Raw genomic sequence first — 16,610 nt, 5'->3', positions numbered from 1 at the left:
CGTTCTTTAGCGGCTGAAAGACTCTAATATCCATCGGCTGTAGTATATGCGTAGAGTGAGGCGGCAAGGGAGCTATGATAATGTAGAACTTCGCATAATACTCTCTAATGGCAAAGACTCTATGTCCCGTGAAGCCATTAAAGACGATGAGTCTCTAGATAGTTATGTTAGGGGCCTGAGAGATAGGAGGAATGTTATATTGAATATACTTTCGTAAAGGATCTCTAAGGAACTCGTTATACCTAAACCACTCTTTAAATATCTGTCTCGTATGCTGTGCCTTAGCGGACTTAGCCTAGGAACTCCGGTTGAAGTATATTATCTACTCGAGAGTAATCTCGCCGTTGGAGAAGGCCGTGTCGGACTAGGCGAAGCGGATATTAGGATCGGCATCTATATACGCCTAATCTAGTGTAGGCTATGTCTTAAAGATGAGCCACGGCGGCATCGTATTACCCGCTGCGCTGCCTGTACCGATGAGGGTATAGGTCTCCCGGTTAGAAGGGGAGAGAACCTGCTTCTTTGTCCTTTGCCTTGTCCGTACGACGAGGACTTTGATGCTTTCCCTGAGGATCCTAATCCTAATACTAGCCTGGTTAGTATTCTAGCACTTAGAGGCGCCGATATTATGACTCCGGATGGTCTTAGTAAGGTTCTTAAACTATTATTTGAGGTTATCGAGACTACCGGCTTCCTAGGACTTATGAGACTATTCTGCGGCTTTGAGGAATACCTGCTTAAGCTCAGGATAATCGTCACGGAAGCGAGTATACCATATCTTGCTAATGGGATCGGCATTAGGGTTCCTACGCTGACGGAGGGTTGTCGCGGTATCTTCTAACTTAGGCTTGGAGGCAGGGAATCCGGACCTCTCTATCTAGATGATGAAGGCCACGATAGCTTTATCTTCTTCGTCTGTGAGGACCCGCGGTCTGCCGACTTGCTGAGGCGTAAATCCGGTCTCTATCCTCGTTACGATCCTCTGGATAGAAGCAATAGAGGACCCGGGGTGGCGTGCGTTGGCGGCACGAAGTGAGAGAGGTTGAGTTATGCCGGAGGAAGAGGTTCGGTGGAGGCCCCGGGCATGCCGGGCATGTGATGCCACGACTTCCCGGGCGGCCCTGAGATTCGCCTTACTCGGCATAATAAAGATAGACAAAAGAGAGGTAATTTCTACCGGTTTATATCGTGAAATATGGCTAAAATAGGTGGTAATTGCATGGAAATGAGGACATCATCAAGTGAGGGGCTGTCTCATAATTTTGTGGCTGTCTCACAATTTTGTGGCCAACCTAGCTTGCTAGGTTGGCTCGCCTGGGTCGCTAGACCCACATGAGCCAACGGGTAGTTCTTAGTCAACTAGTTTCTTGATGATAAGGTAGACGGTGCCGTTTATACCGTGCTAATGGTTTCACACTGCTCACTCGCCGTTGAGAGAGGAGTGTAGGCATCGAGAAGGGAGGCCATATTCAGGTTAATAGGAGTAAGATACTTGACCTACTCTGTAGCGAAATGGATATTGCTCTGGGTAAACAAGAAAGAGTGGCCATCCTTCAACAACATTCATTGTCCCTGCCCATAACAACCAATGACCCAGCCGATACTGATCTAGTACCAAGCCCATCTGCTCAGTATTCCCGCTCGAATAGTTCCTTCAAAGCCTTTGGTGATTGAACGGGTAGAGACTCTCCACCGAGCCACTCCATCATGCCAGGCCTTGATTCTGGTCGAGCGATCATCTCAGGGTCCTTGTTCTTTGGCGCGTTGTAGATATCATGATGCTCCGGCTCGGCAGGATCCTTCTCCTTCTTCTTACCCCACCACCACTTCCATTTTTTCTTCTTCTTCACCTTGAGAACAGTAGGACCAGGGAGCTTCTCTTCAGGTCGGTTGTGCTCCCTGGCCTTGACCAACCCCATACTCTGGCTGATCCGGCGCCAGGATTTGTCGTTGTTCTTGGATTTGACCGCCACCACCTTGCTCTGGGCTAGCCCGGGAAACTTGGTATCTTTGGGAACGCTGCTGGAGTATTGGAACTGCCTTGTCTGTGGATCGTACCGCTGGTGAGAATGGTGACAATGAGGAGTGTGATGCGCATGATGCAGATGATGAGGATCAGGGACGCCAAGATGTGCTTGATGTGGGTGATGGCAGTGTCTCTGATGATCAATAGATCGCCTTCGAGCTTCCTCGGAGTGTCTGACTTCGTTGTGTCTTCTGCGATGACCGTGTGTACCTTCATCCTCTACCGAGGACCTCCTCCCAACAGCAGAGGACTCGCGAGTGTGTGCATGCGGAGACGATTCGTGTCGAGGATGCTGCTCGTCGGTTGAAGTTCTCTTCCTTGAGCGTACCGATGGTGGATAAGAGGGATGAGACAAGGCCGAGTGCCTCGATGCCTCGCGGGAGTGGGCGGCCTGTTGCGCGGTCTGCTGCGCGGTGAGGGTTCCGTAGCTGTAGCCGTAACTTCCAGAGTAGCCGCACGTTCCAGAGACACCATAAGAGAATCTACTCGTCATGATTGTAATGAATTCAAATTCGAGAGAGGGGAGAGAGAAAAAAAAGTGAAACTGCTAAATGGGAGCATCCATTGCTGGTGACAGCTGATGAGGAGAGTCGGTGTAGGACTGGTTTTGGTGGTGATGAATTATAGGGAATTGCAGGATTCTGAATTGACTGGCTGAGCAGGAAGTTTGAAGACCATGGTCTCTTAGGTGCACTTGCACGTGGTTCTTGAGGCGGTTGATGTTGTCGAGGGAAGGAGTGACAGGTAACCTCCTTCCCTGCATCATTGTATGCCTCCTCGCTCCACCAATCTCTCGCCTTTCCATATTTACCAGACAGTAACCTCTAAATTGGGTAGAAGTACGAATATCTACCCCTAGGCCATTCAAGTGTATTACTCTTCGTATTATCGTTGATCCATTCTTCCCTTGACACGAGTTCAGGGTATGTTTGCACTAACCCATGAGCAGCTGATTCAAGCGGCGAACACAGCACTTCTTTTATGAGCTCGTTGAATAAACTGACTCTCTTCGTATCCATAATATCTACTACTCCAAAAACCCAATCATCAGGTAAAAAAACTAGGGGTAATATCGTACTCCAGGGGCCCCCACAGGTATATCTCTCAGGTCCAACAATCCAAAACGCCAACTCTCATCAATCTCAAAGATCACAATCATCCACCACTTTTTTTTCTCCCTCAAGATCCAAACACATCAAATATCAACCTCAGATCATCTCTCATATTTAATCACCCACAAACTGACTCTCACGATCAGCACACACTTCAGATCTTGAAGACCTGCAGTCCCTCTCAATATCTGTGGACTCTTTCAGCCGGATAACATGGCATCTCGTTCAACAACACCAGATACACAGGCGTGGGCGGTTCTGGCTGCCAATCCATGTAGTCGTTCATGTTGGCCACGCCAAACTCCTCAACGCACTCTTTGATGATGGACGTGACGGCCGTGCGGAGTCTCTGGAGATCGAATGGTCCAGCTCGGTCGAGATCCATCTTCTCCTGTCTGGTGTTTCGGCGTTGAGTATCCTGCTCGGACTCTGCGTCAGACTCGGAAATGGCGTCTATGTCGCCGTCGCTGTCAACGGTTTGTTCTCGCATGCGGTTTTGCGCCTGGTTCCGCTTTGCTTCGCGTCGCGAGCGACGTTTCTGCTTCTTGATCTGTTTGGGCGACTTGGGGATTGTCAACTGGCTCTCGGGGGTACGGTTTGTGGGCTTTGAGGATCGCGCCCGGCGGTTGTTTCTGCGAGACATGTTGTAGATGGATGCCGACGATGGGAGTATCTCCAAGTTGTGGTGATGTGATTAAGGTAGCCAGGGTGGGTTCCCGTCGACCAGTTTCATGATCCCCGTTGGGAGGTAGATGTTTTGAAGAGTTTATTACTGCCATGTCGTCTCTTGCTGATCTTTTGAGTGCAAAGAGTCGAAGCCTCTGGGTTGAGAGTGAATGATGAGGAAAAGGTAGGCAGTAAGGTAAAGGCCTCGCTAGGCACATCAAACAGCAGTCACTAAATATTCTGGGAAGCTGACTGATGCCTTGCTATTTTGGTATTTCTTCCTTCACTGCGCAATAGGCAACGACACTCTGTAAAGTTGTGCTTGGAGGGCTGGTCTTGATCGAGCAAACACTAGAGCTTGCAGTGCAAAGGAGCCATGTTCTTGAAAGGAGAGGCGCCAGCAAGCCACATATAGACAGAGAAAAGGGAGAAGTGATAAGTAAAACCAATTGGGCCATTGGCAATCTTTCAAGAAATTCGCGCGTGACATGGCTTGCATCTTCACCTAAAGATCCCAGCTCTCAACCAGGGTCAACGCCAAAGGCTTCGGTAGTTCCCAGATTGATTTACTCTATAAAGTGACATAATATCCGTATAAATAATTGTATCGCCCGAAACCTGCGGGTTTGATCTAGTTACTGCATAGCCTGTCTGACAACCATTTCTTGACAAACTTGCAACAGCCTCCTCAGAAACCCAAAGAAACAACAGTTAGATTCAGCTCTAAACATGCAGCATCGGTTAATAGCTTCCGTTTCATGACCCCTTCACTTTGCCGAGGCATGCAGCAAATCAGGATCGCGCTCAACTCTCAGCTGAACAGGTTGCAGCCTTGGCATGTTTGCATCCCTGGCACGCCAGAGCAATAGTCAAAAACGCCCGAGATCCCCGGGTTGCCAGCGGCTGTTTTTTTTGTTTGCATTTCCTTTCTTCTTGAATTGTTTGGCTGCGGGTAATGGCATATCGAAAAGTCATGGCTGGCGACATATTGACACTGGTCCGTCGGCAAAGTACTCCGGTGCAATGTTATAACTGCGGTAGGCCGAAGGTCCTCACTGGACTGTTTGTATTTGAATTACTAATTCGAATGATACACAGAATATGCATATCAGTATGCACGCCTGGCTGGACGGACTGAAGCGTTGTGCGAAGACGACGGTTTTTACGATTTGTATCAGACCTGCGCAAATTGTATCGAGGATGAGACCGACACGGACAATGTCAGAGAATACGTCGAGCCGAAGCTGGGGCGGTTTGTCGATTATTGTGCTAGCTTTACATCGTTGACGAACTGGGCAACTATGGGTACAGCTTCTGCGGCTTTGGCTACAGCCTCTGCTACTTTGGCGACTACTGAGGAGGATGAGCAAAGGTCTGCCACAGAGGCGGCGAGTACTGACGATGCAGATGATTCGACTTCCAGAAACGTGCCTGCTGCCACTTCGAATAGTAAGTATTAGCCTCTCCCTCCTTGTCTTTGACTAACTGGAGTAGATGCTCCTTCAGTAACAGGCGAGTCGGATCAACTAGACCCACCAACTTCGAGTAGCCCTTCAGAGGCAAACGGTACGTTGACAATGCTTCTTCCGTACACTATCTAACCTTTGCCCAGACAACTCAGGCAAAAGCCAAGCCTGGATTGCCGGCCCTGTTGTCGGCGCAATAGTGGCCGTCTTGATCCTCGCAGGTGTTGGCTTCTGGTGGTACAGACGACGCAAGAGGGCACCAAAAGCCCCCCCAAGTCCTCAAGAGAACCAAGAAACGGCCCAGTTTGACAAGCCTCAGCTACATTCAGAGTGTATTCCTCGACCCAACCCCGGACAAGTAGTTACAACATTGCCTGCCGACCAAGGCCATGCTCATTCGTATTCTTATGGCGAGATGCCAGCCAATGAGGCACCCGCTTATGAGCTGTCGGGTGAAGACAGACGGAGGGCGGGATAGAGAGGATGGATGCATATTAACTGCAAGATTATGTTTGTTGGGCGTGACGATGTTTGATGAGGGCTGCATGTAGCCGTGATCTATCCATCTGGGTAGGCAAGTTAGCCAATTGAACATGGGAATGAATGTTGGGTGGCACTTTCCCTGTCCTGCGCTGGTGTTGGAGATCAAAACACCATCTCTTCCTCCTTTTTCATTCCCATTTCCTTCCTCCATCAACCTCGTTTCCTGAGTCTGACAACCCCCAACTTCTTGCGTCCCGAAACCCCCCAGATCAAGCCTGCTCCTGTCATATCTACATTTCGTCTCACTATGTCTCGTGATGGATCCGATAAAACGATCGAATTCCGAATCGATCGGTATAATATACAATGCTTAATGTGCAAATTCGACTTTGTTGAAGGCGAACAGATCATCGCGGGTAAGGGTTCACCAGCACGCCCGGTGCTTCTGCTGACTGGGGCATCTGGACATCTCTAGATCTCGATGAAGACGGCTTCTCCAAGGCGTTTGTTTTCCAAAAAGTTCAAAGTTGGTACCGTATTGAGAGAGCCTCCAAATCTCATATACGCAGGCCCGTGACCTTTTCCTGGATAGGCAAGGATGGGCCTTGTTTCCATCTTCAATGTTATCGACGGAGCTGTTCCGAAGCCATCGCATCAAGGTGTCTAGATGAACCGCTACGCGGTTTCACGCCTTCAGTCAGCCATCAGAGACGCAGAGCCCGTTACCTCGTGGATCTTCTATCAAGTAAGCTGCTTTACCATGAAAGCTGGCCACGAAAGCTACCCTGTGAGGTCTGGCGGATGATTGCCAGTTACCTTGTCCGGGAGACTGCAATCACTACAGCTCTGTGGCGAGGCCGTATGGAACCCCTATCTCCATATTACCTTTATAATGGCTCAATCAATCCTACTTACGTCTCTTTCATCAATATTGATGGTCGGCACTACATTCGGGAGAAGAAACCATCTCTGGAAGACGCCAACACCCCACCAAGCTCTTCTAGGAATGCTTCAGACAAGTCCGAGTTCATATGCCGACTGCCGCTACTTGATAAGAGCAAAGCTTACTTTGCTGCGGTTGATGCATTTGGGGTTCTGCAGGTATTCCCAGTCTCCCCCCGTCAGCGAGAAGCATGGTGTCGCGACTATCCTACCATACCAGGTGCCTGGTGGTATCTCAAGCATGAAATCCCAAGACCGACCGACTACCGTCCACCCGAGATTTACTGGAAGATCCCCATCGCAAACCCTCCCGCGATCATCGAACTCGGCACAATGCAGAAACCGCCTGTAAGATGGATCCTTCATCTTCGAATGCGCTTCTTCGAGTGCAACTCGCCCGATATCGTTGGCTACTCTGTGGCACTCGATCAACAAGGGAATCTTCTAACCATCTTTTCTCATAAACGGGATCAGGGGATGAGCCAACCGAGTCTGCCTCTAGTGCCGGGCTTGGAAGACATCACAGACCCGGCCGAGTTGTCGCTGGTCTTCATGCCCTTGCATCAAGACGAACGCATAACCGAAATTTATGGCATGGTTCGGAAGAAAAGCTCCTTTAAGCTGGCTGGTATATCGGTAGGACCACAAGGCTCCATTTTCTTACGAACCAGGCTAACAGCAATTCTTCTTAGTTCTCTACTGACAAAGGGCGAACCATCACTTTTGGCCCATCTCGACCTGAGGCTTTCAACATCAAACGCCTTGTTAAAGTGCCCCCCAAGCCATGCCGTGTCTTCATCAACGAACTAGAGTACAAGGAACAGATGTTCAGGCTCCAGTTTATTGCTTTCGAAGGAGATAAGAATCATCCCTTTCCTCCTCCCCAAGACGCTCTGCCGACTCCACCAGAATCCCGGCTGCTTCCTTCTATGAAGGGCATCAACGGATGGAAGTATTGGTACACGTCATGCTCCCTGAGAGAAGCATCCAAGATCTACCCTTGTGTCGATGGGGTTGTCAGTAGCCGTTGGTATCAAACCCTCACCGGTCTGCTTGTCGAGTTTGCCGACGGTCGTCGCGAGTCTGTGGGATGGGTCCGTCTTGACTGGCTCACTGAACCGATTGCACTTGATACAAGGGATAGTCTGTATATTCGCCGCGCAGGGAGCCAACTCTTCTTTGAGGGGACCACGTTTGAGACACAAAAGCCAGCAACACGACGAAACAAGGGGAGGCTAGAAGTTAGGCAATCAGACACACTAGAATGGTGCTTCAGTATCATGCCTCGACGCAACTTTTTATCCAATGGACGTGAGGACCTAGGTTGGCATTGATTCATGTTGGGCAAATGATACCGCACGTGGTCTGGGTACACATAGTTTTTAGTTGTATGGGTTCGTGGCTAATGGCCCAGCGACCAACTTGAGGTGATGGGGATTTCATGTAGTGGAAGTTCGCTTGAGCTACCTAGTCGAGGACTCAAGGTACATTTTGGGTATAAGAGAAAGTATCGGTTGCTGATTCATCTACGTATTCGCCTTAGTTGGACTTGATGGGGCTCACCTATGGCTGGCATTGACGATAGTCACATTGAGATAATAGAAGCATGCAATGGTTGATCTAGAGCTTGGCAAAGAGGCTGGGCATACATGGCCTCCCTCTGTCCACTGGAGGCTTGCCACGGTGCATAAGAAAGTTGCCGCCCCCTCAATTTGAACGAGGCTGGATGCTGTTGTGGAACAACCCCCAAGGCCGTGGATGAGGAGAAGCGCAACTCTTGCACTAATCCGAACCTCTTTGACTTGCTCACAAACCTCCTCAAAGCACTCTATTGAATCGTTCGATGGAGATGAAGAAGCTTTTTCTTGGACCTGCCATGTGCTTGGGGGAATCCCCGCTATCTGGGGAGCGGCTCAAATCAGGCTGCGTAGGATCCAGCTGAAGAGCGGTTGGGCTGTGTACTGCACGGGATAGAAGTGGCTTGCATGATATGTATACCAGGGTATTAGTATCATCACCTGCCATTTTCCTTAAACAAGAGCGGGCAGCGAGAATCGAGAGTTACAACCTTTTCCTTCTCTCTCGTCGTTCTTCCCCGTGTATCCCTCACAAACTGATAAGATACTCTTCCAAGGTGCAATTGACTTTAATATGGAACCTCGATTATGGCCTCTCCGACGAGTATTTCAAGGTATTTCGCGGGCGTGGAGGGACACACCTTCGCCACTCTTTGCTCGCCAACAAGACACCACGCCAGCAGTGTGCTTTGATGACTGCGGTGAGTCTAATCACCCCCTTGTTGGCGTACGAGCATGATTGACGACGATGCCTATCCAGATCGTGCTTACAAGATCGCCGTGTCGTACGGGAAAACCGACAAACTATGTGCCAAGGGTAGCGCCTTCATGGGCTCATACGCCGCCTGTACAGACTGCATAACGGAAAATGGTGGAGATTCTAAGGATTCCCTTCGGGACTATGTCGAGCCCAAGTTCGGCTAATTCATCAACTATTGTGAAGGGGAGGATACAAGTAACCCAAGTAGCCCCCAGGAAGAGCAGCCTCAGTCAAGCGCTACTACAGACATAGACTGTGATGGATGCATCACCACAGTTATGACAGATTATAGGAAAAATGTGATGACAATCGTTTTGGGCACGGAGAAGGTGCCAACCTCTTCTCTTCTTGATGGTAAGCCCACAAGCTCTTTTTTGCATTGCCTGATCTTGAGTTAACTGTGAAACAAGCAAGGGTCTTCTACTCGACAGTCAAGGAGACGCTTCATGTCACGCATCACGTAACAGAAAAAGCATCGCCAACCGCGGCCTCAGAGATTGAAAGTATGGATACAACATTGCGAGCTCCCGTAGCATGTGCTAACCTGTCTCCAGAGCCAGACAACTCCTCAGATCCGAACGTGGCCACCATCGTCGGCCCCGTGGTCCCCTCAGTCGTGCTCCTCATAATCCTCGCGTTTCTCGGTCTCCGATGGTACAAGAAGCGAGAAAAGATAAAGGACCAAGAGGCCCAGATCCAGCCCGACGAAGAAGCCAAGGTTGATAAGGCTCAACTGCACTCGGACTGCGTGCCTCGGCCGACCTATGAGCTCGAGGGCTCTATGCCCATCGTTATAGACCCTACCTCTCCGGACGGGGCAGAGATGGCTGCAAACGAGGTTGCTGCTCACGAGATGCCGACAGACAAGAAGCTTAGGGAGAGAAGGACTGGCAAGAGCGAGGAGGGGCAGATCATGACGGAAGAAAGCAAGGCTGAAGAAGGGAAAAGCGAAGAGGAGAAGGATGATGAAAGCAAACCAGGGAATGGGAGCAACGACGCAGCAGGCGCTTCCAAGTGAAATGTCGTTGAGAGAGCGACGGGTTAGCGATGCTTGTTATTCTTTTACACGTGCTCTTCAAGTCTGAAACCAAAGCACACTCAGCCTTGATACCCCAGAAATGTCATTTACAAAACATAATTCGCCAAGCCCAAGGTTTCTCACGTTGCACTCTTCCCAATTTACAACGTTGCCAACAAAGGGTCACGTTCAAGCCTCAATGATCGACAACTATAACGTCAAGCGTGAGCATAGGGCTGATCTACATCAGCGCTAAGGAGCTCGGGCGAATCCCTTCAAAGGACGTCTTTTGCTGGACTCTCCGTTCCGTGGCGGTAGTGTACGAAGATCGTCGACGCCACTGATTAAATCCCACAGGCTGTGTTGTTGGTTGGAGATGATCAAGGCGGTGTTTTTTTTGTTGGAAAACTTGGCCTTGGCGATCGACAACCTTTGAAGAGGATGCTTAAAATAAGTAAAGGGGAGGGGATTACCGACGACCCGAAAAATATTGCCTCTTTGCATCTCCTTATATCCTTCCTTGATTCCTTGGCATGTCCATACATCGCTTATATGATTGAAGATGGATTTTCTACTCCAATATGCTGGACAGACATGGAAGTTTATGTTCCAACCTCAAGTCCCTGTTCAGAGTAACCCTACTGGACATCTTCATCTTCGACGAGATACAACTCCTGCAATATGCTACGATGACTGCAGTACGCCTCACTTCTCTATAGTCATGAATATCCAGAAGCTGATCTCTGAATTTAGACAACGCGTATAAGATTGGTCTCTCGGATGGAGACAAAACCGACAGACTATGTGCCGAGAACGGTTCCTTCATGCAGGTCTACAACATCTGCATAGACTGTGTAAAAGAAAACAGCGATTCGACAAAAGACACCGTAAACGCCGATATCCAAAACGAATTCAAGCAGTTTCTCGACAAGTGCAAAGATTCCGAAAGTGCATCCACTATAGCACCCAACAAGAATGTCATACCGACAACCTCATGTGCTGGGTGCGCGACAACAGTCTTGACTGATTACACGGGAGGGGTTATCACGGTCGTTTTGGGGACCAAGACAGGAGCTGCGACAGCTTCTTTAAGCAGTATGTTGAGATTACCAGGTCTCTGGGATGAGAGCTAATCATGATCAAGACTTTTTTACGGTGACGCGCACCCTCAAGGTCACTCAGACGGCTGACACAGGCTCTGACTCGAACGGTATGTCCAGAACATCTTCCAATAAGTGATATTGAACTGACCGAGAACTAGACGACTCTTCAAATGCAAACATACCCATAATAGTCGGATCGGTCATTCCATCATTTGTCTTCCTCGCATGTGCCGCCTTCTTCGGTGTCTGGTGGTGGAAGCGACGACAGAGGCAGCCCAAGGAGTCGAAACTGGCCCACGTCGAGGGTGGCAGCTCAGAAAAGCCAGAGGCCGAGTACAAGGCACAGCTACCCTCAGACTGCGTTCCTCGTCCTACGTATGAGCTAGAAGGGTCAGCGTCAATGGCTCCAGGCTCGTCTTCATCTGACACGGCCTATGAAGCTGAGATGCCAGCGAATGAAGTGCCTGCTCAGGAGCTGCCAACAGAAGTGAACAACACAATACATCAGCCGGGGAATGAAGGCTCGGATAGATAGGGTTGGGGGCTATCTCTCGAGTCAAACTTGAGATGCGTCTGCAAGGTACGGTCAAGGTAAGACGCCAGCCATATGCCCGGCCGCGAAATAACGTTGACAAGCCCAAGTCCAGGAACGAGCTAGGGGAGAAGACTCTCCCATAGGTCAGCTGGCTGTTACGAAGTGACAGCTCGACTCGACATTGACTCGTGTCCCAGCATGAGGAATCCGTCTTCGCGTATCTCCAACAAATAACATCAACGACCCCCATCCCCCAAGCTCATTCTAGAACCAGGCCATGATGTCCAGTCTATCAATTCCCGGGAATAGCTCCGGAAAACGCCTCCCAGTTGAGGCTAAGCTGGTGAGACCTTGGGGGTGGAGCGCCGGACTTTGCGCTCAATCTGAAGCTATTCAGGGGCTACCGGGTTAGCGTACGAAACGGCTCGACAAGACACAGCAAGGGGTCTGGAGCTGGTGTTGCCATGGTTTTAGTGTGGCTGGCTCTATCTTTTGGTTGTTTGACGGTCCGACGTCGACAGCCTAGAAGAGGGACGTTGGAATGATACTGAACTCTCCCTCAACGACTGGCCCATCTGAACATGAGCGTAGCTCGTATTCTGTAATACAACGCAACAAGCATCTCAAAGGATCACGCGACAAGAAACAATACGTCGCTCGGATACGCCGTCGGGATCTGACAAATATTATCGGTCCAGGGACCAAGATTGTCGATGCAGCTGTGGTCTTCGACAATCTAGGTTTGCCAAGTTGTCAGGGGACCTTGATTCCAGGCAGGCGGTTTATGCTAGGAGGACCGAGCTCTCGTTCAGACAACTCGGGCGTAGTTTCCCCTGCCCTGCAAGGACCAGGGGAAAGGGAGAGGACATGGGATGGATAATTATCAGGATCTAGACAATGGCACGTGCGGCGACGATGACTCTGTTGAAGCCATGGTGCCATTGCCAAGAGTAAAGGTCTGGCGCGGGGTTGGTGATGGCTTCGTTGGCGGCGGGAATTAGCTGTGGCAATAATGAGTCCAGCAAATGGCGGGCTTAGAAATGTGTCCGCCAGCCAGTTCTCCTTTGTTCTCTGTCTCAGATGATGTTAGGTCAAGAATCAAGATTCACAGTAGCTTCAGAGTCTGGGCGCGGGCTAACAGAAACCCGACTACTCGGGCTACCCTCCATTTCCAGTGCTGAAGGATGCGCCAAGTGACGACGCCATTGGCGATGCCTTGGTGGGTGGTGGTGATGGAAGTCCGCGGGGTCGGGTACTAAACTGGCTGGTGTGGCCCGACGATGAGGATTCACTGGGACGAGAATTCACAATCATTCCATCTGCCAAGAGCCACGGTTCTTATTCCATCGAGTCGCAGCTTGTCCATCGTGAGTACCCTCAGCAGACCAAGAATATCCCAGATCTCTCCGTCTTTACCCCAGAATCGCCCAGCCCCCGGGGGAAATCTGGGGTTTGCGAGATTTTCTGGGTTCACAATGGGATCTGATCACTCGGCGTCGAGATAGTCGAACGAGTGGCATCACGAGAAGCTGGGGAAGCTGGCATCATGACGCTTCCCATGGGCCTGGTGTTGCCGAAGCGAGGCCCAAGATTGGGTGACTGTGCCGTCAGCGTGCATCGACATGGCACCACCATGGCTTTTTGTGCTCAGCAGCATCTGTAATGGATGCATATACCAGATATGCATAAGCCAAAACCTTCAAGGGCTGTCGACTAAGCCCAGACCGTTGCATCCTGCATCCAATAAACGTGGTATATAACACCTCTCAAGAGAGCGACCGTCTCAGGTCGTTTCCGCTGCGTATGTGGCGTCCATCGGTGCAAGGCAGAGGAGTAGACCGCCCCGAGATGTGACACGATATTGGTGGCATCGTGAGCCTGGTCTCCCGCGTGGCATCCAGAGCAAAGTAGCCCTCGTGGGAAATGATTTGCGGTCAACACACGTGGCCAAGACGACGGCGCGAACATGGTCGATAAAGATGGACTGAAACCTCGATGGAGGCTTCATTCGTCACAGTATCGATCAAGCCGCAGGGTTTCAATGACGACGCCAAACGTGGACTCGAGTTACGGAAGAGGCGGCAGTCGATCCCGTAAGCAAAGCCGCCCGCAGAGAAAGGGGCCTGATTGTGAGAGGCAATCTAGATAACCACCGGAGCTGCTTCTTCTACCACATGTTCCATCGCGCCAGGACGAGAGACGGCGTGATGAGGCGCGTCGGCGGTAGCTACCACAAGCTCCGGTGAAGAAGACGACGCAAGCCCTAACGACAGCAGCGCAGTTGGCGTCTGGGGTTGGACAGCCACGGCTTGAGCGCTTTGACTTGGACACGGGTTTAAGAGGGAACAAGGCGGCAAGTTGAGTCGTGGAACTGCTTGGCGGAGGGGGGACAAGACGCTGAAGAAAGGTTCCACTTGGGCTTTGTGAGGGCTGACGGATCATGGGTCTGCGCGCTTCTGGATGATGAAAAGGAGATGCTGTGTACGGCCTGTGAGGTCAGTGAAGCTTATCAGGAAGCGGTGAGAAAAGCATATCGTCTGGATACGAAAGAGATGGTGTTGAACAGGACAAGGCAAGACGCCTCCGTCAACTGCTGACCTTTGCTGAATATTCCCCGGATCCTCTCCATCTGCCGTCCCCATCGCCCCTCTTTACCCGTGGCCTCTCGTCTCGCTGTTTTTCCTTTTCCCCCAGATGCCAAGCCACGTCATACAGCAGGGGTCCCATGGGCTGGGCGTGGCTGGCCAAGAGCTGTCGTGGCGAAGAAAAACCCCGCGCCAAGCAAAGACATGGGAAAGACCAAGACGACGCGGTCAATTGGATGCTCCTTTTCTCCAGCGGGCGCTGTTCGAGCTGAGAGGAAGAAAAGCTGGGGGAGGGTCACGATGGGCTTGGCTCTGGGGAAATTGGGAAGAGGGAGGGAGCATCCACGTGAAGATGAAGAGCAAAACTCTAGGAATGCCGATTCCGACGTTTGGCGACTTATACCGAGGCCTAGACAAGATGAATTTTAATTAAATTCGATAGCTCTGTCTCGGGAGGGCGAAGATCATTGCTGTCAACTGTCTCGCGGCCGAGTTTCTCGGGGCATTTGTCATTGCATCTACGGCTTCTAGTGCCGAGTCTGACAGTTGAAGGAAAAGCTTGGTAGGAGATGAAGCTCCTGTCTGGCTGCTCAGGGGCCGACGACGACATGTTGCGTAAGAATAGGGCCGTAAGGAGGGCGCCGTTCCTGACACTATGACGGCAAAGAGAAGGAGGATCAGGATCTTTGAGTGATGAGATGAAGCCAGGGACCACTCAATGTCAGCAGTAGAGTCAGTGCTTCTTCACAGAGTCAGTGCTCTTCCAGGGGATCTGTTTTACGTGCCGCTGGTTGCTCAGAGGAGGCCATTCCAGGGCCATTCCAGTGGGCCTGCGCCACCTGCCCACTCCTTCCTTCAGCAAGGTCTCCACTGCACCTTCTGCATCAACGGGTTACAGACGGGGGAAGGCGCGGGCTGACCAACCCCAAGATCCTCAGGCATGTGGGTTTTGCTCACCAGGTTTCTCCACAAACTCCACACACATCATCTCTGCCTTCACACCTCTACACACCATCGACGCCCATTATCAACCACCCATTGGAAATGCACAGCACAGCACAACAGGCCCGCTGGCCCGTCGCCGCGTCCGACTGCCCATCTGCTTCCTTCTCCAACGCCATTGATTCGCCGCCACCTTTTGCTCTCCGTGCCATTCTCCATCCGCGTTCCTACCTCGACGACAAGGCCCTAAAGAGCTTGGCTGAGCTATCTAGGCCACAACAGGTCTCGTTTGGCGGACACTGCCTGTCTGTGGTTGAGCATGCAGCCCTAATGCGAGATGGATGGCCTTTCCTCCATCACCCATTGTTCCCCATGCTATCTACCGTCCAGTTTGACTTTGAGGCTTAATCGTCTTCCGCTGTCGTGTTCAAGGCCGTTTCTTCCATTTCCTGACTCTTGTCATACCAAGTTACGCCACTCCGCTACTTCGACCACCGAGATATCCGTCGACACAGCTGCCCTCGATCTCTGTTACGTCAAAGCCAACCAACCCTGTGGAGCTCCATCTCGAGTCTCTCCCTGTGCCTGTGGACACCATGGAGTCTCCCTGCCCTGTTCCCCGGGCTCCATTAATGATGCGTCCGACAGGAAGCCCACTCGCATCTCCAGCGCATCAAGCTAGCCGTCCATGCTCGCAGGGGACCCTCGTCAACGGTTTCCGTGACCTAGACCCTTCCTTTTCCCTCCTCACCTGTCCTCTTATCCCCCTCTCTGTCGTAGCCTCTGTTCTAGCTCTTCTAGTTCCCCCTCCTCTGTTGCAGCAGCAGCAGCCTCATCTTCCTCTTTAGGATCGTCCCTCGAACCATTCGAATCCTGTTCCTGCCCCTCCCTGCAACACCCATCCCATCTACACACACCTCTTGTCTTCCTTTGTGCCGGGTTCTTGGCTGCTTCTGGGTAAGACTACTTGTATCTTGTCTTTCCCACCACACCCACCATCATCGTCCCCTCCATATTCCTTCTTTGCCATCCTGCCATGATGATCTGCGTCCTCCCCTCATTTACTCTCGCCTGTCTGTCATCACGCTAGAGTACATCATAATCACCCTGGCCTGTTTTGACTTGCTTACCTTTTGTTCCTGATTTTATACTTCAAGACTGGGTTGGACCTACCTTCGTCTAAGCAACCTCACGAGACTTGCCACAAGCCGGCCACGTCTTGAACAACCACTACAACTCTCCACAGGATCCAGCTGTGTTTACGAGAATGATACTTGATCGGTAGACGACATCGCCTGCTGTACTCCGACTGAACGACCCAATTACACGACGTCCACGATAATACTACTACTACATCAATCATCATTCTAGGCCTCGCGCTTCAACTCCGTCGCC

The 16,610-nt window shown here is 51.0% G+C and overlaps 5 protein-coding genes across 5 annotated transcripts; 3 read left to right on the top strand and 2 right to left on the bottom strand.

The window, feature by feature from the left end:
- Positions 1-1,628: 1,628 nt before the first annotated feature.
- On the bottom strand, positions 1,629-2,519 carry NECHADRAFT_85864 (uncharacterized protein; the record flags this gene model as incomplete). The annotated part of the gene is made up of 1 exon (XM_003047525.1): positions 1,629-2,519. One exon carries the CDS (start codon positions 2,517-2,519, stop codon positions 1,629-1,631), a length of 891 nt encoding a protein of 296 aa, XP_003047571.1.
- Positions 2,520-3,319: 800 nt separating this feature from the next.
- NECHADRAFT_85863 (uncharacterized protein) lies at positions 3,320-3,781 on the bottom strand (the record flags this gene model as incomplete). The annotated part of the gene is made up of 1 exon (XM_003047524.1): positions 3,320-3,781. The coding sequence occupies one exon, from the start codon at positions 3,779-3,781 to the stop codon at positions 3,320-3,322; it is 462 nt and encodes a 153-aa protein (XP_003047570.1).
- Positions 3,782-4,777: 996 nt separating this feature from the next.
- NECHADRAFT_85862 (uncharacterized protein) lies at positions 4,778-5,748 on the top strand (the record flags this gene model as incomplete). Its single annotated transcript, XM_003047699.1, has 4 exons — positions 4,778-4,841; positions 4,903-5,253; positions 5,317-5,370; positions 5,417-5,748. The coding sequence occupies 4 exons, from the start codon at positions 4,778-4,780 to the stop codon at positions 5,746-5,748; spliced, it is 801 nt and encodes a 266-aa protein (XP_003047745.1).
- A 378-nt stretch (positions 5,749-6,126) lies between these two features.
- On the top strand, positions 6,127-8,029 carry NECHADRAFT_85861 (uncharacterized protein; the record flags this gene model as incomplete). The annotated part of the gene is made up of 3 exons (XM_003047698.1): positions 6,127-6,169; positions 6,229-7,331; positions 7,388-8,029. 3 exons carry the CDS (start codon positions 6,127-6,129, stop codon positions 8,027-8,029), a joined length of 1,788 nt encoding a protein of 595 aa, XP_003047744.1.
- Positions 8,030-9,310: 1,281 nt separating this feature from the next.
- Positions 9,311-10,050, top strand: NECHADRAFT_85860 (uncharacterized protein; the record flags this gene model as incomplete). The annotated part of the gene is made up of 3 exons (XM_003047697.1): positions 9,311-9,386; positions 9,443-9,535; positions 9,587-10,050. 3 exons carry the CDS (start codon positions 9,311-9,313, stop codon positions 10,048-10,050), a joined length of 633 nt encoding a protein of 210 aa, XP_003047743.1.
- Positions 10,051-16,610: the final 6,560 nt, after the last annotated feature.

This window comes from Fusarium vanettenii, assembly GCF_000151355.1.
Source record: "Fusarium vanettenii 77-13-4 chromosome 10 genomic scaffold NECHAsca_14_chr10_3_0, whole genome shotgun sequence".
Taxonomy (NCBI): domain Eukaryota; kingdom Fungi; phylum Ascomycota; class Sordariomycetes; order Hypocreales; family Nectriaceae; genus Fusarium; species Fusarium vanettenii.
This window is presented reverse-complemented; position numbering and strand designations above follow the sequence as displayed.